At 37.6% G+C, this 22,403-nt stretch overlaps 2 protein-coding genes across 3 annotated transcripts in view; one reads left to right on the top strand and one right to left on the bottom strand.

Moving 5' to 3' along the window:
* The first annotated feature begins 2,712 nt into the window (after positions 1 to 2,712).
* The window catches only part of rtf2 (replication termination factor 2), a 28,946-nt gene continuing 9,255 nt past the window's right edge, over positions 2,713 to 22,403 (top strand). Inside the window, exons 1-5 of the mRNA XM_041782611.1 lie at positions 2,713 to 2,860; positions 3,190 to 3,284; positions 5,740 to 5,833; positions 5,926 to 6,065; positions 6,787 to 6,865. Of these exons, the coding sequence (XP_041638545.1) occupies positions 2,792 to 2,860; positions 3,190 to 3,284; positions 5,740 to 5,833; positions 5,926 to 6,065; positions 6,787 to 6,865 (477 nt within the window). The 5' untranslated portion in view covers positions 2,713 to 2,791. The remainder of the gene's footprint in view (positions 2,861 to 3,189; positions 3,285 to 5,739; positions 5,834 to 5,925; positions 6,066 to 6,786; positions 6,866 to 22,403) is intronic.
* On the bottom strand, positions 12,356 to 21,912 carry gcnt7 (glucosaminyl (N-acetyl) transferase family member 7). 2 transcript variants are annotated; one of them, XM_041782609.1, is made up of 5 exons: positions 21,679 to 21,912; positions 18,311 to 18,587; positions 17,259 to 18,000; positions 14,185 to 14,289; positions 12,356 to 13,725 (listed from the first exon to the last, which is right to left on the bottom strand). In XM_041782609.1, exons 2-5 carry the CDS (start codon positions 18,533 to 18,535, stop codon positions 13,487 to 13,489), a joined length of 1,311 nt encoding a protein of 436 aa, XP_041638543.1. In that variant the 5' UTR covers positions 18,536 to 18,587; positions 21,679 to 21,912; the 3' UTR covers positions 12,356 to 13,486. The 2 variants fall into 2 exon arrangements, with proteins under 2 accessions (XP_041638543.1, XP_041638544.1); XM_041782610.1 differs by having other exon boundaries at positions 14,194 to 14,289.

Raw genomic sequence — 22,403 nt, 5'->3', positions numbered from 1 at the left:
TTTATACCCAAATTTGAGCCGGCTCACTGGGCTTCTCTGAGAAGTCAGAAATTGATCAAGCATAACATTCAACCACTAAAACTAATTTTTATGTTCAAGGAATACAAGTAAATAATTATAATTTGACATATTAATCAAGAAATAATAATATGCTTTACTATTTTTTCAGTTTTTTTGTAAATCAGTACATTTGAAAATTCATGGATAACAATAATAATTATATTTTAGCATTAAAAATATTTGGGTTAAAGAGCTTCTACATATTTGTAGTATTAACCATTACAGAAACATAAAAAATGATTTTGGTAATTACCAATGCTGTTAATTTAGGGCAGCTGTGGCATAAACCTTACTTTGGGTGGGGATCTAATAAATTTTTTAAGCACTGTATATATATATATATATATATATATATATATATATATATATATATATATATATAAGAGCTCCAATTTGAATCTTACTGTTTGCTTTTGTCTACTTTCTAGAAAAGTATGTCACAATATATGTAATTCACCTGCAACTGACAAACAAACATCTTACTGCAGGAGTTACAAGCAAAAAAGCAAAGTTCGTTTATTTTGCTTTCTGCACTGGCAGCCATTTTTCCTCATAATAAGCAACTTTATTTTTTAAGGCTTGGAAAATCTTGAAATAACATGAAATCTGCATTAGTGAGGAAATTGTGAGATATATATTATAAGTGCAATAAGATATATATATTTTTAAATGTCTTTATTTGGATAGGACAGCTGAAGACAGACAAGAACTGTGGAGAGAGTGTAGGGTATGACAAGCAACAAACAGCGTCAGGATTTGAAGTTGAGCCTGCGACCAGTGCAATAAGGATAGTGTCTGAATTTGGGGCACCTGCTGTACCTACTGAGCTAAACCCACACCTCATGTTATAAGGTATTTTTACATTTAAATACACTTGGTTAATTGTAGATTTATAGGTAGTTAGAAATAATCATAAAGGTCAAGAGTCTACAAAATTTAACACTTGCTGCATGTTGAAATACAAGATGATTGATGTTATGAGATAACTTTTCCCTCTATTGGACCCTCTGTTTGTTTTCCCCTTTTCTGTCTGTGTTTTATCTTTCTTTCAGGTCCCATGCAGGTGAGTTTTTAGTGAACTTTGGAGTATTTGGGCTACTTGAGACCTGGTTGCTCCTGTTCATGTTCTTTACTCCCCATGCTCCTGGGAAAGCATTCTTATTTGGTTGGATTTAGTTGTATTACAAGAGTTTCACACTGGCTTGCTCATGGTCCACTGTCTCATCTACTATCAGTCATATCTGACGTGGTTCTTGTATGTTGAGACTTTTACATTATGCGTCTCGATAGAAAATGTGTCTCCTGTTGCTGTATGTGTAGAATTTTGCCTGATACCATTGAAAAGTAAGCGAAGTCTTCTTTGATATGATGATTGCTGTTGATTAAGAGACTGCACTGTGTTTTAAGATTAGATGCATATGGTAATAGCTGGCATAAATCTACAAATCTTTAAGAAATAATGGAAAACCCACTCGATGTGGCTCAGTGGTTTTGGAAACAGCAAACCATGCCAGACAAGGACAGAAGAGTATTGTTGTTGTCTTCTTTTGTCCAATTGCCATTGTGCATTGTGTGTTCCTGAGGTGTTGGTTTGCACTATCAGCCAGAGGCGCTCCACTTTCTCAAAGATAGTTTGCTAACAGAGCTTTCACTCCATTGCCTCTAATGAAAATCCATACTAAACATTTAGCTCTGTGTGAGAAAGGGGGGAAATTCAATAAGACACATAACACAATTTGTAAATTACAGGAAGAACCAATCGAACTGACAGGCAAAATGGAGAAATGTGTTTTTGTTTATATTTGCTAATTTTCCTACAATTTAAACAACTGTAGCAGCTGCCTGTGTGTGGTGAGAGTAAAGTGAGTTGAAATCTACTTTTCTCAGCCAAAATTAAGTCCAATGCTGTGTTTTTATCCAGTCTTGTTTCCCACACAGATGATCAGTCATGCCGCCAGAGATGTCTCCACTGAGGTATTCCCCAAACTAATGGTCGCTCTTGGACAGCACCGTCGATAGTAAACTAATCTGCAGCCTTCAAGGCACAGGAAACAGATCTAATTAGCACTCATTGAACTATCTTCCAAGGAAACTTTCATCTTTAGACCACTCTTACAACAGGCCTGAAAGCCAGACTAATGTCACTTACTAGTTCAGGGTTTAATGGCTGACGGAGAAATGTCTAATAGATGGATGGACAGTAAGTCAGGATGGAGTCAGCTGTGTAAATTGTTTTTTTGTTTTTTTTTTCAAGAGTACTTGCATGTCTAAAGCAGTCCAAGTTGCTTAAGAAACCAAATAGAATACTGATTTCAACTACACTTATAATGTTATATATACAAGCTCTGTAAGTTTTATTAGAAAATTAGAAGTTTCAGTGGGGCTTTCTGCCATCCTCTACAGAACATTTTGTCAACATTACATTTTTTGTGAAATTTGTGTTAAAAGTACACGTTTCTACTTCTGCTCCTGTCTAGGCTGCCTGGAGATAATAATCTCATATCTGGAGTGATGCTTCCCCACCGTGGTTGAAGCTAAAAACTACAGTAGAAGAGTCTAAAATATGAATGCATTTTCAGCCACGAGGGGGCGTTATCATATTAGTCCCACATCCCGCGAGCTTTGCCGTTCTCTCGTTGTTTGTTTACAAGCTGACTACTTCCTGCATGCTAGCAGCTTTGTCCAGGAAGCTAACGACGGTTATTGTTTGGACTAAAAATCCGCGTTTAAGATGGGATGTGACGGAGGAACGATTCCCAAAAGACACGAATTGGTGAAAGGACCCAAAAAAGTTGAGAAGGTGCGTCTTTGTTCCCTCTTCTAACCCGTAAACGATACATGTGATGTCGAAACAGTCGACATGAAAGCTAACATGCTAACATAACAGTAAATGCTGTCGACCAGAATTCATAAAGTGACGATACAAACAATGTTTACCTTCTTTTTAGTTATTTTGAGTTATGTAGCTGTTGAACTAGTTTTGTTGTTAGGCGTCAGTGGACCTTGGTATGCTAATCGTTAGTAAACGTTCGTTTTGAGTAACGGCTAATCTCAAATGACATTTTAGACTAAGTAAGCAAGCTGTCATTAGGTTGAAAGCGTGTGTTGCCTTCTTTTGTATGTGTCCAGGTCGATAAAAATGCAGAATTGGCTGCCAGATGGAAATACTGTGCCTTGAGCCAGGAGAAACTCAAACGTCCCATCGTTTCATGTGAACTCGGAAGGTGAGAGCTGACTCTCTGTCTGCTTAAAAGTGATGGATGAATGGGCTGCATAGTTATGATATAGAGGAAGCGGTGGAAAGTAACTAATTGTATTGACTCAACCGACTATTTGAATAGTTATTTTGGGAGTACTTGTACTTTTTTAATCCATTTTTAAATCAGTACTCTCACCTAAGTAATTTTCAACCAGAGTAAGTGTACTTTTACTTGAGTAATCTTGCACATTTTCCACCTCTGTTGACTACACAGTAGTCATAACGAGAGAATGATTCCACATCACATCCCCAAACAGCTGTTGTATTTCAATTTATTACTGAGGTGTGTCTTTAATCTGAAACACCAGGTTGGAGATCCATATTCTCATGTAGTCACTGCCAACAAGGAAAGTTCATTTTTGTACTTAACAACTTCTCAGTAGCTACTAAGACTGAGCAATCAATTGAGATTTATCTTAAATTGCTGTCTGTCCTATTGCAATGTCCAAAATGTAGAAATTGTGATATTTATTTGAAATGTGAGTCAAAAGTGCATTTTCTCCAGCTGAACTGTTATGTTCTACACATCATGCAAATATTGAGGCGTCATTTTATTCTAGAGTAGAGAAATAGAGTAAATGTTTGTTGTAAATGAGAATGACTTAAAAATAATTTCCTTCAATATAACAATTCACATTGCATCTGCAATATAAGTAAAAAAAATCTTAGACATACTTTTTAAATTGCTCAGCCTTAGTTTTCATGATTATAACCACAAGTTCAACAAGTCAGTAAACTTACAACTGTGATCAAAGTAGATAAAGCTGTGTCATTTTTACTGGTTTCCTGCATCGTGTTTGTCAAATTAACATATGAGCCTGGCCTACAGGAAAAAAAACATTTTACTTTAATATAACTAATATTGTTTTCATTTTAGCATTCAATTACTTATTACTAATTTATGTTGAAAATACATATGATGAGCAACTCAGAAAATAATTGCATGTCACCTCAAATATGCAATATTATAAAAAGGGATTGTTAGATTATTTCACCAAATCATTCAGCCCAAGGAGCACCTCAGTACTTAAAATAAAATTTAAATCCAAGAATGTTGACTTTTACTTCAGTAGGTTTATACGCAAATGCTTTTACCTAAGACTATTTCAACAGGGGTAACTTTATCCTTACTTGTGTGCCACAGCTGTATACTTTACCCACCCCTGTATGTAGATGACAGGGGTTGAAAGTAACTAAATCTGTTCATATAATTCTCTGTAATTAAGTAGTTTTTTGTGCAATTTAGTAGTTTTTGAAATCAGTCATTTTACTCATTTGTTAAAGTTTATTTAACCAGGAAAACCTAATTGAATCTCATTTACAAGAGTGCCCTGACCAAGACAGGCAGCAGTACATATTTACAGAGTTACAAACACAAAACATAAAACATTAAAAACTCTGCAAACAAAGATCAACCAACTCCTGAGTCACAGAGCAGAAAGGCATCAATCATAACATATACAGCCTGATGCATCTTCCTCCAAGACCTTCAGTATACTTTCAAAACAATTTAAGGAGACCATCTCACCAAGACATGAATTTTCCTGCAGAAGATTCCATAAATATCACCACAATCAATCAGAGGCATGAAAGTGGCAGGCACAAACCTTTTCTCTGCAGCAAAAAGGGCTTATTTCTGAAGTTAAAGGCCTTCTTTATCCATTATCACCTCTGTAAGAGAAATTGTGATCAAGTTTTTAAAAAATCTTAGCTGGTCAAATTTTTTATTTAATGAAAATAATGCCGTTTGATCCTTATATTGAACAAAAACACTACTGAAAAAAGACAGGGGATAAATTGAATATGTTTAAAGAGCACATAGTGAGTATTTTCACCAGCTATGTGCATGCCAGAGGGTCATGCATGGTGACATTTTGTTTGTACTCCCTTTCCCCAGAATAGTATGGACATTTTTGTAATTTCTATAGGAATTAATTTGTTTTCTTGAGAGAACAGTTTTGCTTCCTCCATAAAAGTAGATGAAGACAGCAAAATCTTGAGAGAATGTCTGAAATGTACTATTCATCACAGGAAAACTAAAACAAACATAATGTATGGATGTTTGTCCACTAAGGGCTTCCACACGTCTTAGACGTTTAGTCACAGTTTTTTCCAGGCACCCATTCATAACCCACTGGAAAGACCTTCGTGCCTACTTCTGGGTTTTGACCTACCACTTGAGAAACACTGACCTAAAAACCTGGGTGGAGATTCATATTCTCTTATTTTACTGTACAGCTCCACTGGTGTCAAAAGCAGCTTCTCAGTACTGAGTGCTTTAAGTAAACTTTAGCCAAAGTAACTGTACTTTTACTTGTTTATAATGGTCTTGCACTCTTCCCACCTCTGGTAGATGGTTTTTAGAGGACTGTGCTTAAAATCCTGTATAAACTGACTAATGATCTTGTGATATTATGCAGACTCTACAACAAAGATGCCATCATTGAATACCTCCTGGATAAGACTGCAGAGCGACCAAATGCTGAGGCAGTCACCCATATTCGTGGTATCAAGGTACAGTCAAGCCTAATCTATCCACGCTGCTTACATTTATCTTTGAGTTTATACATAATTGTTACATGCATGTCCATCCACTTACTCTGCAGGATGTTAAAGAGTTGAACTTGACTGATAATCCCGAGTGGGAGGGAGAAAGAAGAAATGCCAAAGGGGACCGATATGAGGACATCCACTGCGGCATGTTCATTTGCCCTGTTGTTGGGTTGGAGATGAATGGCAAGCACAGGTAACAGAAGGGTCAACGAGAGTGTTACAAAGTCTTAGTGTCAGGCTAAATACACAGTTTATAATTGAAAAGTTTCCTTTTCAGTTTGAGATAAACTATTCCATCATGTCTACTGTAGTTGGGTTAATATAGATCTACTAATAAGATGAGACTCCAGTGCTTCCCACACATTGTGAATACTTGGATGGGCCACCCATGTTTGAAGCCATACAAGTATATTTGCTGACCATTTTGACTTTCTAAAAGAAAAAAATCATATGTATCACCATCTGCACCTGGGAGAGACATCAACCTGGGCGTTCTTTCTGTAAATACTTTGAATTAAGTTCAATGTCTCATTTTAAAAATTTGATTTTGTACACTGTCATTACAACATTTTTGTGCAGCTTCTTGCTGTTGTATTATTCTGTATTCCTGCACTCAAAGCAATAGTTGTGATACACTGCCTCATCAACAACAAACCTTTGCACAAAAATTACCTGCTTTGATATAGAATATTGAGTGAAACATTTCAAAAAGGGGAGTGGTGTTAATTGCATTAATTGTGTCAATTGGTGTTAATTGAGTGTCTTAATACAACTTCCTGTTGATGACTAATTAAAAAAAATCAGAAACAAAAAACATGAAGACTGGGAGGGATTCTGGTTTACTTGGAGCTCCAAACTCTCAAACAGCTTAATTAAAACCATTTTATAATACTTGATTTTAATGTTTTTTCTAGGTTTTGTTACCTGCAGACCTGTGGCTGTGTCTTCTCTGACAGAGCCATGAAGGAGGTCAAGACAGAAATTTGCCATAAGGTAAGAGAAATTTTATCTATATTCTTAGTAGCACTTCATCTTCTTGTGATGAATCATTGGTCTGCTAACTAGGATGGGCCACACACTACACAAGAATCATGCTGATTGTCGAACTGAATCCTCCCTCGTGACCAAAACAAGGGCCCAATTATCAGATGGTTCCTAAGACTAGCTTGACGGACTGTCCTGTAGTGTGTGGTGTGTTACAAGTGAAATTTTCCCTCTCTGACCTGATCGGAGGTGCTTAAATATTTAACATATTTAATATTTACGATGAGAAATCCTATTGTGTATGATAAGCATTGAGGACAGCTGAGCAGACACGAGCAGAATTGTAACACCATATGGAGAAATATACAATCAGGAAGCCAGCTGACTGATCCAGCACCAGTAAACAGGAAGCGTATAGTTGGATCGATGTCAGAAATAGAAGAAAAACTTGTTGATTTGTGGCAACTAAACAAGTAGCCTATTTAAAAGGAATCCCGCATGATCAGACAAGTTCATCTTGTTGGATAGATGTTTGTATCTCTCAAATGTATATTGAACTAAGAAACTCACTAGATATCTGCATTTTGAGTAATTTGAGTTTATAAACTCACTAGGAGGCCACCATGTTGTGGTCTGCCCTGCTAGTGTGATGTCACAGTTCCGCAGCGCTCCTCACCGTTACGATGCATTAACTGCTGTTTCAGCCAGTGTTAGGACTGCATCTTAGAAATGCAGCACGTCTCACGTATGGAGAATTTTAAGGTCTCGTCTATTTTTTGTTTGCACCACAAGCAGTTATTTGTCCATCTAGACAGAAAAATGATAAATACAGAGTCATATTTACCTTCTTGTAGAAAATATTTATGTCCACATCTGCAGAATATATTTGAAATCTGTTTCTTGATGAACCAGATGAAGGCCACAAGCTAAAATGTGTCTGTTTAATAAAGTTGTTCCCCAAACTTCTACTCTTTATGAAGCTTTCTGTTTCCGCAGTTTGGGTAAAGGTAAGCACAGTACATAAGCACTTCTGGTTTACACTTTTCAAAGTAAAAGTCCAATTTAGCATTTCTTTTGAGAAACTCCGTTCATATGTACATAATGCTTTTGTTTTGAAAAGCTCCTGGCACGCTTCCACTATAAACTGAATCCAGTCACTTGTAGGGAGTTTTACTGAAGTAAAAGTTAGGATGAATGACAGAGCTTTGACAGCAGGGAGACAAAGCCAACACGCAGCAAACTCGTGTCTGGTATGAAAGCTGTTATGGCAGCAACAGCTGCAAGCAGTAAAACCGTCTAAAAAAACGGTTACTGCATAGAAACTGCAAGGAGCGCTGCGGAACTTTGACATCACACTAGTAGCACGGACCAAAACATGGCGGCCTCCCAGTGAGTTTATAAACTCAAATTTACTCAAAATGCAGATATCTAGTGAGTTTCTTAGTTCAATATACATTTGAAAGATACAAATATCTATCCAACAAGATAATCTTGTCTGATCATGCAGAGTTCCTTTTAACAACGTGTGCTCTAAAACATACCACAGTCAAACCAACAAGGAAAGAGAGCTGGACCGAAATGGCAACTGCAATGAACTTAGCATGTAGCTAACTCCTAACCAAAGTAGCTTCTTCACTCTGAAGTCATATTTAAACGCACAAGATTTGGCATTTTGAGAGATGAGACCAGGCCGAGGCTCTGGTAGTTGGTGAACTACTTTTTCTTTATTAAACTTAAGGTGTGTGGCTGGCTTGAAACATTTAGTTATTTTTTCTTACAATTTATTTCCTCTCCTTCAAAATGGGTTTTATCTCTGTACTCTGAATATCTAGCAGAAGTCTGTCTTTGTTTGATCCAAATACATAGAGCTTTTAACATTAGTGTACTTTGAATGAGCAGCTTTGCTGTTAATGTTGGTGATTGACTATTACCATGATGTAGGTGTCATAAACTTGAATAAGTTGTGTTGTCTTTCAAGCAATGGTTGTAGAAATCAATGGGCCAAAACTGTGAAAAAGGCCATGAAAATATCAAAAACTGTGAAAATGGATAACCTTACATGTGAGGGAAATTTATGTGAGTACTGGCCAACCAGGTGCTTAAAACCCAACACTTGAGGCATGATTTCGATCATCTTTAAAAAGATGTATTGTTTGCAGACTGCCAAAAAAATCCCACTAAACCAGACTGATGGTAAGATGAGCCTCACAACCACAAGTGACAAAAAGAATAATGTTACAGACACCACACATGCATTAAAGAAATAGAATGGGTACAAGACAAAATAAAATACACTAGGTCTTTCAGTGAAATCAGTATTTCAAAAAGTTACCAATACATAAACTAGATTTTATATCAAAACTAGAAGAGTGAATCTCAGGTTCTTCTAAATCTTTCTCTTTAGAGTCAGTTTCTTTTGTAGAGTTTGTGGCAATTGTTGTTTCCAAAAGGAAATTACTTCATCCTTTATTTTAAGCATATAATCATCATTGGTCAAAGCACAAAGTGGGGACAGGGAGTGCACCAGAAGCATCAGATATTTTGTAGTGTTTGTACACGTATGAGCTTTATTTTTCGTCCTTAAGAGTTCATACTGGCAATGACCTAAAGAGAGCCACATGAGAAGCTCACTAAAGCAGCCATGTGAACCACTTTGGTCCTGACCTCTTGGTTTTAAGTAACTTGAAGCCTATTTTTTCACTTCTCATTAAACTTCTCATTAAAGACTTACAAGAGGTACAAGATTGCATGACATGCTATCTATTTGCTGCGTTTGTTTCTGTGGAAGTGAAGGCATCTTGGCACAGATCCCTTGTTTGACTTTGCCAGGAATAGGGACTGAAACCATAAGACTCGTTACGGGCCTCTTCATGGGAAACAGACTCAATCTTGGCAAGTGTCTGCTTCGATGGGCATATAAGGCAATACACCATTCTAAAAATAAAATCAGATTATTCCCTTGTGTTTAAGTGCTATTTGTGCTCTGAATACCATCTGAGATACAGTGTGTTACATGTGTATTGTTTGCTTGAGATTTCAGTAGAATCAAGAATCAGCAGCTGTTTTCCCAACCAAAAGGGGAAAAAAGATTTCCAGTGAAAAACAAGAGAACTATGAATGCTGATCAAGATTTTTTTTTCTTTAAAATAACCTTCATGAGGTTTAACCCCAGAGACTACAACTTATGACTCCTCCTAACCTTCTTCAGTTGTGGTTTTCTTTCTTATCAACTCTTTGAGTAAAAGCCATAGGAAAGTCTCAGGAACTTAATAAATTAATAAATTTGGCTTACCTTTGTGTCACTGTCAGTTTATCTGGATGTACTTCATAATTCCATTCCAAAAATAGATCAGGGGCATGAAATATTATAAAACTGTTTTAGAAACAAAGACATACATAAGCTGGTTGAAAGGGTAAATATCACTTCTGCTGTACAAAAGTTCTCTGCTGCTTTTTTGCTTGTCTTATCAGTGTGAACATGTTAGCATTCTGTGTTGGCTTTTATCTAGCCATCATCCCAGTCAAAAGATATGTTTCCTGGTATTTTGTCCCTGTTGCCAATTGTTGCACTTTCTTGGATTTATTATAGACCTGTCTGTGCCTTTGTTTGTTTTTAGAGTTATGTTTTCTTTCTAAAAATCTCAATGTAAACTGAATGTGCAGTTCCTAATCCCAGTTACAGCTCTACTGACATACTGTGGTAATAACTCAAGCAAGTAAACTGCATCCTGACTGACTTCCAGAGGCAAACCTTTGCAGGAGTCTTTGACATTTTTGTTTTTATTTGTGGGATTTCTTTACAGAAGACAAAAATGTTATCAACAGGTGTTTTAGCATGGCCACACAGTAAACACGATTAAATTTAACATCAAACAGGATTGAAATTACAATAAGTTAAATTACATTAAATGCATATTCAGTTGTTCATGTAATACCAGGGCTAGTGCAGGTGATTCAGCTTAGTCTGGGCGTCCACTGAGCAATTTCAAGCTGATGAATAAAGTCATGGTGGATTGTCATCTCACCCCATGTGTGCGATCAACACTTATGATTTATGTTTTCACACTTTATGATACAATGGCCTGACCTGAGTGCTCATCCTGCGTGAATTAATTTGGACAGTGTGTTGACAAAAGCCAATAAAATTTCTTTTGAAAATTACAATTAGGCGTGCACGATAACTATCGGGCCGATAACAGGAAATTATTACGCCATTCTTATCGGTCCGATATCATTACGGCGAGCCCCGGTAACATATATATCCGTGCTGACATTTGTTTTCTTTCTCACGTGACTACACATTCCGAAACAGTAGGTGGCGCCGCAGTACACGACCTGCTATTAAAGCACCAGAGAAGAAGAGAAAGTAGCAGCCCCTGTGCTAAAATGCTAACAACACGGTGGCATTATTCAGTATTTACGGGGAGGTTAACACAACCGTGTGTATAGAATTTACCCTGCAAAGGTCGCAAAGAGTAGAAAGAAGTCCTCAACAGATCTTTTAAGTCACTTAAAGGTGCAGTGTGTAATATTTAGCCTAGTAGCATTTAGCAAAACAAGTTTGGTTAAAATGAAACATAACGTTTATAAGTAGATTGATCTAAATTAGTGTTGACATCTGATAACACATTTTTTTAATTTATGTTTTAAATGAACTCAGAATAAGCCTTTTATTCATACATAGGGAGGGTCCCCTCCAAGGACGCTGCCATCTTGGATTTTTGCATTTTGCCTGTTTCTATGGCACCATAGAAGGAACCAAATAGCAGTTAAGCATGTATTGATTTTTAACTTCACTGGTTCCCACAGATATCACCAGAGAAATGATCATCACACTCCAGAACTGACTGTTGATAGATGTTGATAGTCCCAATTCTACACACTGCACCTTTAAGAGTCATCATCCTAACGACGTTAAAACGAAGCGGCAGCAGCCACTAGCCTCAGCCGCGGGCATTAGCAGGCATTGAAAACTGCAGAAAGCTTGCCAGAGCCAAAAGACGCAACGTTATAACAAAATCAGTCTGACAGTCTCCTGATCCATCGCTACTTCCATAGACGTTTACCTGCCTGCTCTGTTTGACGTGGTTTCATTCAGTCTGATAGACGTTATGAATAGAAGTTAGCCACAGACCACAGTGTACTTTACATTCTTAACCTATCTCTGATATGACTTATGTCAGTGCATATTTTTAATCTTTATGTAAAACATCAGCGTGCTTTAATTCTGGCTTAAGCAAAAGACAAACAAACAAACAAAAAAAAACAGACTTCTAAATATCTCGATTTGTTAAGCATAACAGCCTGTTATCATTTGGTTTTATGGGGGAAAACCGTCAGTTGTTTGTGTATGTTGTACTTGGTACACAAATGTTTAACTAAAAAAAGTTAACTATAATAACAGTTATAAAGTCAGAATAGTTCTTTGTTTTTTGAAAAACACGAGTGATATTAGTTAAAAGTAGTTAGAAATATCTTTGCTCACTACATATGAACCCCTTCTTACCCCCAGGCGTGCATAAACATCAAATAAACTTCTTTTGTTAAATCAACAATTGAAAAAAATATATTGGTTATTATCAGTTATCGGTTATCAGAAGTAGGAAAATATCGGTTATTGGTATCAGTTAAAAAAAAAGTTATCGTGCATCACTAGTTACAATAGACTCAAAATGCTCTAACATCTCACTTAAACACACAGTATCACCAACAAACACAACCAACAAGCCGAATCATGAGAAATATTTCCTGTTAGGCCTGAGATACACTTGCTGTCAGGTTGTTGTATATGGTTTATGACTTTCTTGTTTGCCCTCTAGTATTGTCCTCTAATAACAAGTGTTGCATATTGGTAAACAAATTTACACGAGTGTTCACGATGCAGCTGGTTGCACAAAGTGAAACCGCTCATACCTCACGAGCCTTAGCTCGAGGCCCACACTCCCTATAATGTCCTGATTATTCAAATCTTTCATGACTGGAAGGGGGGACATATCAAACAGATATGCCAGCCTGTTGTTGCCATGGTGCTTTCAGGTGCTGTCCAACAGTTTGTGCAGGTGCAATCGAGAAAAAAAGCCAGGAAGTCAGGGAATTGACTTATGACGCTGCTCTCACTGTGTAAGAATGTGCAACTGAACAAAATTTCAAACAAGCTAGCAATTTATCTGACAACATGGGGACAGCTGATAGGGCTGATGCCTGCTGCTGTGCCCCTCTGTACACACATTAACAAACAACAGTTGGTCCGCCCTCAAAAGCAGTTGTACAACCCTAATTTGGGCCAGAATAGGCCTGAATGGCACAGTGTACACTTAGCCCATTTTTTTATTTACTTGTTTATCTTGAACTTTCATACTTTTGCTCTTACTGCATTAATTAAGCGTAAAGATCAAAAGCCTACACATTATTCTGATAGTCAAAATGCAAAGCCATCTTACAGTTTTACAATGGATAGATAAATCTTTTAACAGTAACCATGCTACAGGAATCTGAAAGTGCACAATGCATCATCCCTCTGTTATCACTTCAACCTTTTCCCTCCTCACATTTTACAGCATTCACAGCCAAAGAGTGCAAATAATCAGAGCTTCATATAACCTGACAGTTGTTGTGGAAATCTATTGTATATCATGCTCCAGCAGTGCTGTTGTAGTCCCTGCTTGAATAGCTTTGTGTGGCCAGCAGCCATGCCGGCTCTATAGGAACAGTTGCCTGGTTCAGCACCTTGTTTCTGTGCCACTGCTCCAGGCAGTCCAGCGCCTCTGGAAATGTTTTACTCTCAAACTTGTTGGCAAACATGCTGTTCTTGGTGATGATCCATGGCAGGTCTTCCACCCCAAAGATACAGATGTCTCGTATGTAATGCCCTGGAAAATGAAAATAAGGTGTTTAACCTCTGCTTAAGATAACAAGCTTGATTCTGTATGGCAAAGGTACTGGGGCATTTTTAAATGGGTTTGTGGGCTATTGCACTGACTCTGGATGACAAGATGTTTTTGTTAATGTAACAAAATGTCTAAAACAAAGACTGAACTTAAAGTAGGGTAGGTTTTTTATAAGACTAACTGGTATGTCTGTCATCCTTTGTTGAGTAAATCATGGCTTAGTCTGAACTTTGTCCTGCAGTCCTGTCCTTGTCTGATAACAAAGCGTAATGTAGGTCAAAAGAAGGAAACTGACTATTTTAGACAAACTATTAAGTGTTAAACTAATGCATCAATAATCAACAATAGATAAGTGAACAAGACTTGTAGAGTTAAAGCTAGACCTTATATAGCTCCTGTGGCACACAATTTCAACAAAACCATGACCTCTGATATATTCACCTACTGTACCTTTGCATCCATCATGCGCCTTTCCTTCCTGATCCCTCCACTTGATTGCACGGATGTCTCCTGCCCAGCCTCCATCTATGTAGCTGCCTGGGGCCTCTTTAAACACATAAACAAACCAAACCAAAACATGATTATGTGATATGATTAAATTATAAAGATTTACAAAGGCCTGTTTTGGAGTGTAGCATCCCTGTGTGGGAGGGAGCTTATGGAGGGGAGCTGCTCCTAATAAGAAATGCAGATGCAAACCTGACCTGCACTTTGCCACACCACCCAGAAAGTCTCTTTGCTTTGAGCCTTTTCTCCCGTAATACTGAAACTGAAACTTTCAGAATCCCTGTAAGGCAATTCTCATGCCTTACGGGGATTCTCAGTCAGAGCATGTTCTAAATGTGGTATGATCTTACCACACTCTTAGCCACATTTACATGCACATACGACTCTCTTTCATCCTTAGTGGTAAGTGCAAAACCACCTAGCTTAGCTAAACAAGGTAAGTTTTTCACATCAGAAGTAAAACTTTAAGAAAAAAATCTTCAAAAACCATGGAGATCATAAAGGCAAGAAAAAGAGCTCCTAAATGTGGGCATGTTTGAGGTTTAAATTCAAAATAATCACATAATTACACATTTAAAAGGAGGAAGCTCATGTCATTACCAAAAACAAGTACTTTAAAGTTCAGCACAAATGCTCAAAATAAATAGAGCTTCCCTCTGTCTTCAACCTTCCAATCTTTAAGTCTGGTCTCCCTTTGTCCATAAGGACAGATATGTTACAGGAAGAATGCAGTTTGATACACTTTCCCAAGGGAAAATGAAGACACCACATTTCAACCTCTCCCTTAAGAATAATCAAGGAGTTCAAGTCAGCGCCTAAGATTAAGACCAATGACTGTGTTTGTCACTGACTAATGAACTTCGTTGTGGTAAGAATCATTTTATGTTCACACAGAATGACCTCTTTAAACCTGACTCAAGCATTACAGAAGTGTGAGAACCAAGAGGTGTATTAAGAGGTTAGACATGACCTGATAAGAAATAGGTCAAGGTTCACAGGTGATAGTCATTTTAACCAAATTTAATATAATTATCTTGGTTAATTGGTGATAATCAAGTTGAAATGTTGTTACTTTCTTAAGGGCCTGGTGTGCTGATTACTATATGTACAGAAGTGGTTAGTTATATTACAGAAAAATGATTTTAATTGTAAATTGTTTAAAAGCCACAAGGTTTTCCAACATCCTGTTGTATGTTATATACAGGAAGTTTCATCTGTTGTGCTGTAGCTCACTCTTAAACCAAACCCTGAATACATTCTCTGTTTTTTAAAATGGTGATGTTGCAGCCAGGAACTTTAACCACCTCCAGTGTACAAAACCCTCAGTACCTCTCTGACCTCCTTCAGCCATATACCCCAACCTGGAGCCTCCGGTCCTCAGACGCTGGCCCTCTCACAGCTCCTACCACCAAACTTTGCACATATGGAGACAAAGCATTCAGGACTACAGCCCTACAGTTCCTCTTGAACTCCCCTCCTGAAAACATCCACAATGCTCCATCCTTAGACATGTTTAAAAAACTCCTCAAGCACCACCTGTTCACCACAGCCTACAGTCTTTTTTAAACCCGCTCCCTACATGCACTCAACTTGTCTGTTTGTCTTTTCTGTTGTCTTGTTTTCCACTTTTCTGTAAAGCAACCTTGGGTCTCATAAAAGGGCTGTGTAAGTCCAAGATATAATTATTATTAAAACTACATGAACTTGCCATCAGGCTGTTGCAAAGAAAACTGCAAAGAGTGTTCTTTCTCACCACACAACTTAAATGACATCCCTTCATAACACTCTCCTTGTGTGAAGTTGAAACTCTGACTTGTGCCTTAACAAGAGTCAAATTGTGGGTGTAAAAAAAGTCCTCTTTCTGTTATTGTGCTATAATAGATCTCATTATTTTATACATGACTGTAAGATGATCGTTTTATGCAAGGGGATGGTAGCTTTGAGTTTTGAGTGAGTTTTGTTTTTATACAATTTTGGCTTTTTGTTGTCAATCTCAATTTGGAGTGCATTGGATATTTGTCAGATAACACACCTGAAAGGGCCAGAAAGGGTATTGTTGATGGAATATAAAATATCCTACCATTTGAAAAAATGGATTTGAATACAAAAGCTGGCCTTCAACAACCCTGCACAAAACTTTGTCTGTCACTGGGGAGGAGAACAAATGTAATCCTTGAGAAGCTGTCTGTTACTTTACCTTGCTGCTGGATATAGTAGCATGATGTGCTTGGCATATCCAGACTTATTTTACTGGGTTAGCCCAACTAAGGCCCTGACTTATGCAGGGATGGCATGAAGTTTGTGTGAAAATGCACAAAGGCTCATTATTTATTTACTCACACAAATCCCTAGATATGTTATAGAATCACTTCAACTGTATAAACACTGAAATACAACTTTGCACATCTGTTTCTGAGACAGGTATGAAGGAGGGCAATGTGTCCATCTAAATATTTAAATGTAAACTCCTGCACAGTGTTTAACTTGATAAAAAAAAATATTAGCAATATTTTGGTACCACTTGGGCATTCTCCAGGCAAATGAGAAGGTGAAAACTGGGATAATTAATTCCCCTTTTCAGCCCATTGTAGCGTTTGGTTTTCCCTGCTTTAGATAGTAGGGTGTTTTTTAGACTCTTGGTCCACTTATTTCATATCATAAATTGAAGATTTGTTTACAGTTGCCTTCAGTGATCTCTCATCATATTTACTTTTCCCATCAGGAAGTTGATGGTTGTTGTTTTTTTGTTAACGTGCAGATTTAGATCTGGCATCATGATGACTGGTTGGTTGTAGGCATTTATCCTATTTAAGAGTCTTAAGCAATTTTAACTGCTTGAGACTGAAGGTCTTGTACTGGACTACTGCAAATAAATGATAATTGCAAGTTAGTGTATAGGTGTTAACTTGTAACTATAAATACTGACATAACAACCTTAGTGAAGGTAATGATTAATAGTTTATATCAGGATTTGTGCTGCAGCCTAGCAGCTTTATGGGCAGTTTTACCTTTGATGTGGTTGAGTGTCACCCAGAAGTGCTCATCTGGACTGAACGTGTCTCTGGACCACTCCAGCAGATCCTTGGCTATTGGATTTTTTAGAACAAAGTCTACAAATGCCCTTGTTAGAGCGTAGTACGCTGTTCCAAAATACATTTGCAGATGGTGTGGAGGAGGACCTTTCTTTAGCCCCAACCCTTTAAGGACTACATGCAACCCCGTGATCTCAATGTGTTGGAACTGCGTCCTGTGCCTCATATACGTTGGTTGCTTCACCCCAGGCGTCATGTTTCTGTCTCTCCACTCTTTGCTCTGCATGTACCGCACCAACTCCAGGTTGGTCATTATTGGAAAGTCCTGTCCACACAGGTTCACTACCTTCCTCCAGCCAATCTTGGACCTTGCAAGATCCTTCATACAGTTCAAATCTGCTTGCAGGCGGGAAAAGCCAGCGTAGGTCACAGTCTCTCTGTGGCTTGAGAGGAAGGTGTTTTTAAAGCAGCTGACAAGCTTCTGTACGGCATCCTGGTACTCCAGTGGAGCCTTAGCATCCACATGGATGCAGTACACATTTTGTGGCATGTAAATTGCTCGCAGCAGGCGCACAAAAAGCTCCAGCTCCTTGTGAATAGTTAAAATGTAAGCTAAAGGGTAATCCTCCTCCTCTTGGCTTAGAGGTTTTGTGATTAAGTGTAGGTCTCTGATGAGATCAGAACATTGTAGGGGACTATTCTGAATCAAACTTTCCACCTGTAGACAAGAAAAAAAAGCTTCAGCTCAACTTCATTACTCACATATACAAGGTATCAGCAATGCAAGGTAGATGAATGTCAAAGATTACTTTTTTGTCTGAAGTAATTATAGAATTTTCTTAATTAAACATTTGTTTGTGGCTTTTAGCTGCCAAAAAATCGTGTGTGATCCACAGTTGTCAACAGAAAAGACTAAAAAATTTGGATTCACTGAGTTTCAAAGTAAATGTTGTTGCCCTGAAAGATGACTGGGCAGTTGTATTGTCTAACTTTGATTTCCTTAAGAACAAATGAAGAAAACAACATACTTGGCAGTCACGCTGGTTCCACTCCACTCCTCTCTCCATGCCTGGCAGAAAAGCTTTACATTCAGAGGTGAAGGGTCTACAGCTCAGGGTCTCAGGGGGTTCTTGTTTTTCCATGGGTTTGGGCTCGGTTGGCATCTTGGTCCTTAAGTAAATAACTGAACAGATGATAATACTTATCCCCAGGCACAACAAGAAGCTGCATTTGGTCCCTTCAAGCTGGCACATAATAGACCCGCTTCACCGTATCCAGACAGCACATCCACCACAGATAAAACCGCTGCAATGAAGACATGCAGATCAGTTATTTTGAGTCCTGTCCTCAGGAATATCAAATCAGGTTAAAAATGTAGGTTGGCACTAATTGATGAAGGCAGCTTTTAGCTGGAGAAATGTACTGTAGCGTCAAGAATTTGCCCTATTAATGACTGTTATCTGGTAAGAGCCAGAACTGACAAGTGTTTATCATTTTTAAACACAGTTTTTAAAGGTTACATGAATAAAATGTAATATAGGAATTAAGTTCATCTTAAGCAGTACTTGTCAAAAGCTTTTCTTTCTCTTTTTTGGCCCAGCTTTTTGATGCATTGCTACCATTCGATACCTGCATGTCTTAAAAACAAAATCTCATCTATTTTTATGATAGATAACATTGAAAAGCCCCAAAACTTTAAATGATCACTTATTTTACAAGCATGATGCTCAGGAAAGGAATTGATTCATCAATAATTGCAAACAATAATTTCACACAGTCTAAATGGTACAAATGTGATGTGCAGTTTTACACCGTGTTCAGGAGTTTGCCAGCAATTTTCAACTGTGATAACAAGAAATTACCCAACACTGGGTGCCTAAGGCCTCTATTTTCTATCACATTCTTTGGTTTTTACTAGATTCATATCTAAGTTTAAGAAACTGGTATAAATCCTTATAAGTTAACTCTTTGGAAGCATTTGTAAAAATGTATAAACACTAAGTCTGTTCAGAGATAGTGGTATATAAAATGCTTTTACATGCTCCTGTGTTTTCTGTGAAAATATAAACATATTATATATAACATATATATAACATATTATATTCGGTGAAACAACTTCTAGCACTTAGAATTATATGAAAAAACAGTTATGTGGGAATAATAGTTTCTGCTTCTAGCTTGTTTTCTCATGTCACTGGATTAAGACATTAACTCAAACTAAACTAGCTGGTAAATAGAAACCACTATACCAAACTAACAACTAACAATGTACTTAAAAGAAGACATTTAAATGGGTAAATGAAAGGACAGATCATTGTTAGTGACAATTAAAGTAAATGACTCACTAATGGAAGCATGAAATCACTGAGCTGATAATCTATAAATCGAGGAATTCTGCAAGAGTCACTAGGCAAGGTTCACTAGCTATCAATAAGTAAATAAGCCACATTCTTAATGAGATATGAGGCCTGCCAAAACGTTGTAACTGAAGAAGAGTTAAGAGAAGGGCAGTACCCTGATAACAAGGACACACGCTCACTGACATGTCGATGACTCATTTGATTTTCCTTTTATATGTAGGCTGTGTTCTTTGGGATACGTCCAGTATTCTAGATTTGGATCTAAAGAATTATACCCAGATGAGATCTCTATGTCATTCAGACACGTTATCACGATTATATCCTACCCAGTGATGAGAATTTGAACCTCCCTTATTTTAGATGTGAATGATACTGAGTACTTTGAGTATTGGCATGCACTAACAAAAATCTACATTAGTAAGGTACATTTCTTAACATTTTTTCCAGTGTAAGGTATTTTTAGGGCATGCATACAAATTGTTTCTTGCATTTTCCACATCCAGGCAGAACAGAACTGTTGCTTAAATGAACTGATGTGAACAATGCTATCTGTTGGTTAAACCTAATGCATTTCATTTGATTTTGCTTTAACTACTGTATGCTACTATTTTCATTTGGGCTGTTATGCACACTATGTTTTTTGCCTTTGTAAGACTTTAAGTTGGACTTTTCCTTTATATCAGCATTGTTTTGTGGTCTAAACTAGTATGCAACACTAACAATTTGATTTTTATAACAACTGAAGGTACAGGATCATATTTTTCCTTATTATTTCCATTTTAAAGACATGCCATTTGGGTCATGGGAGAGTTTTATTGTAATGCTTAAAAAATGCACAATATCCTTTTTCTGTATTTTTCTTTCTGAATACAAGCAATGCTTTTTCCCAATGAAGTTTTTTAGTTAATCATGACTGGTTAGAAATGTGGCACTGAGAATAGAACATTTTTGCCAGATAAATTTATAATGTCGATGGTGTTTTGAATTGTATTGTGAGGTATTGTTCCAACATATTCTGAACAGAGTGTAAAGCCCTTAATGCAAACATGCAAGTCGTGTTGTTAGAATATACAAATACAGCTGACTTGACTTGATTTTGCCAACAAAACCCTCAAAATATTTTTAACGAGGCTGATATTTCTGAGCATTACTTCAAAGATAAACACATAGTTTGATATACAGTAACATGTAAGTGCAAACAATTTTCAGCAAACCTCACTGAGAAGATATAATATGTGATATTTGCAGTACCCACCTTGAATGACTAGTCTCTGTCCCATGCCAGTGTCACCTCCCCAGTTCAGTCCTTGCTTAAAAACCCTGTTTCTCCAAAGGCACACATTTCCATAGAGGATGGGCTGCTATGGAAATGTCTGTGTTTCTAATGTGCTGTCTCACACATGCACCTTTCTTCACTGACACTGACAGAGACAACAACTGGGAGCATGCAAATTAGGAAAAGCTTGCAGCTTTTTGCATGGGGTTTGTTTCTTGAGAATATTTTTGGTTCAGTCAAATCTGAAGTTGAGCATTTCATAGCTCCTTTGTACAAACTATGATTAGTATTATTTCTGATTTTTAAGCTTGTGTAGGCTGTCTAGATCAAGCTTTTAAAGTTTTTTCTATGTAACAGTCATTAGCAGACGTATGCATACACTGTTGTTGCAATGCCACAGTTTTAAATTTAGATATGATACCAGTAAAAACAAAGATTATCAATGCCTTTTTTAAATACTGTGACAACAAAAAAAATCAAAGCTTTGGGTAATTCTTTGTTTTTAGTTATTAAAAATTGCAGGCAAACTCCTACAGTCTGCCTATACTTCACAAATACACTAGCAACATTTTTTAAAGGACTCATTCCTTTCCTGTGCACCTGTCTTATGCAATAGATGTTGTCTTTTAAATCTTAAGACTTTATAGATTCTATAAAAAATGACAGTTAAACAGTATTACAGTTTAAATTTTGCCATCCTTACCTGCAGATAAAGCACGAAAGACAGAATGCCTAAGACAGTGTAAGGTGAACTGATTACCTTGGAGGCAGTTCAGTCTGTAGTCCTTATGATGGAGAATCAAAGCATCATGCATCAGTGCCAGTTCTGTTTCCTAAACAGCTCCTCAGAGCTCGTTACTACAATCTACTACAGTCCAGAGGAGTGCTAGAGCCATTTGCCCTGGCGCCATCGTACTTGGCAACAACAGAAGGAAGAGCAGCAGTAGAAGTTTCAGTTTTGCCCTATTTTGTAGTTAAACTGGTTGTCTCATTGTCGTTCCTTGCAGCTGTGGTGTAGGAGGCTGTGCTGTCAGAACGAGAACGAGCGCTCTGTGTACGCTTCTTTTCCCTCGCACTTAGATGAATTCACTGCTGATGAAGTTGCTCTCCCGCCCCCAAACATCTCCCACGAGACAACGTCCGTTCCTGCCTGGTTACCAGCAGTAACACCCAGATGCACATCTGACACACAGGAACACACTCCCACCTACCACACAAACACACACACACACACACACACACATACACCCTGAGGATTTTCCATTCTGCTCCCTGATGAAGTTTCCTACTCACTGTTGCATTTCTGTCCATTATTTTCCTCAAATGTCCCTCTATTTCCTGCTTTAAATCCATGTCGCCTGCCTGATTAGAGGGACACATTTTTCCCACTGTCTCTCCGTCTTGTTGCCTGTCATGTTTAGTGCTGAAGCGAGATCCCGGTTGACTTGTTTGCTGACTTGCTGATAAGATGCTGGGCTCACCAGT

The sequence above is a fragment of the Cheilinus undulatus genome, linkage group 3, assembly GCF_018320785.1.
Source record: "Cheilinus undulatus linkage group 3, ASM1832078v1, whole genome shotgun sequence".
NCBI classification, from domain to species: Eukaryota; Metazoa; Chordata; class Actinopteri; order Labriformes; family Labridae; genus Cheilinus; species Cheilinus undulatus.
Note: the sequence above shows the minus strand (reverse complement) of the source record. Positions and strands in the feature narration are given on the sequence as shown.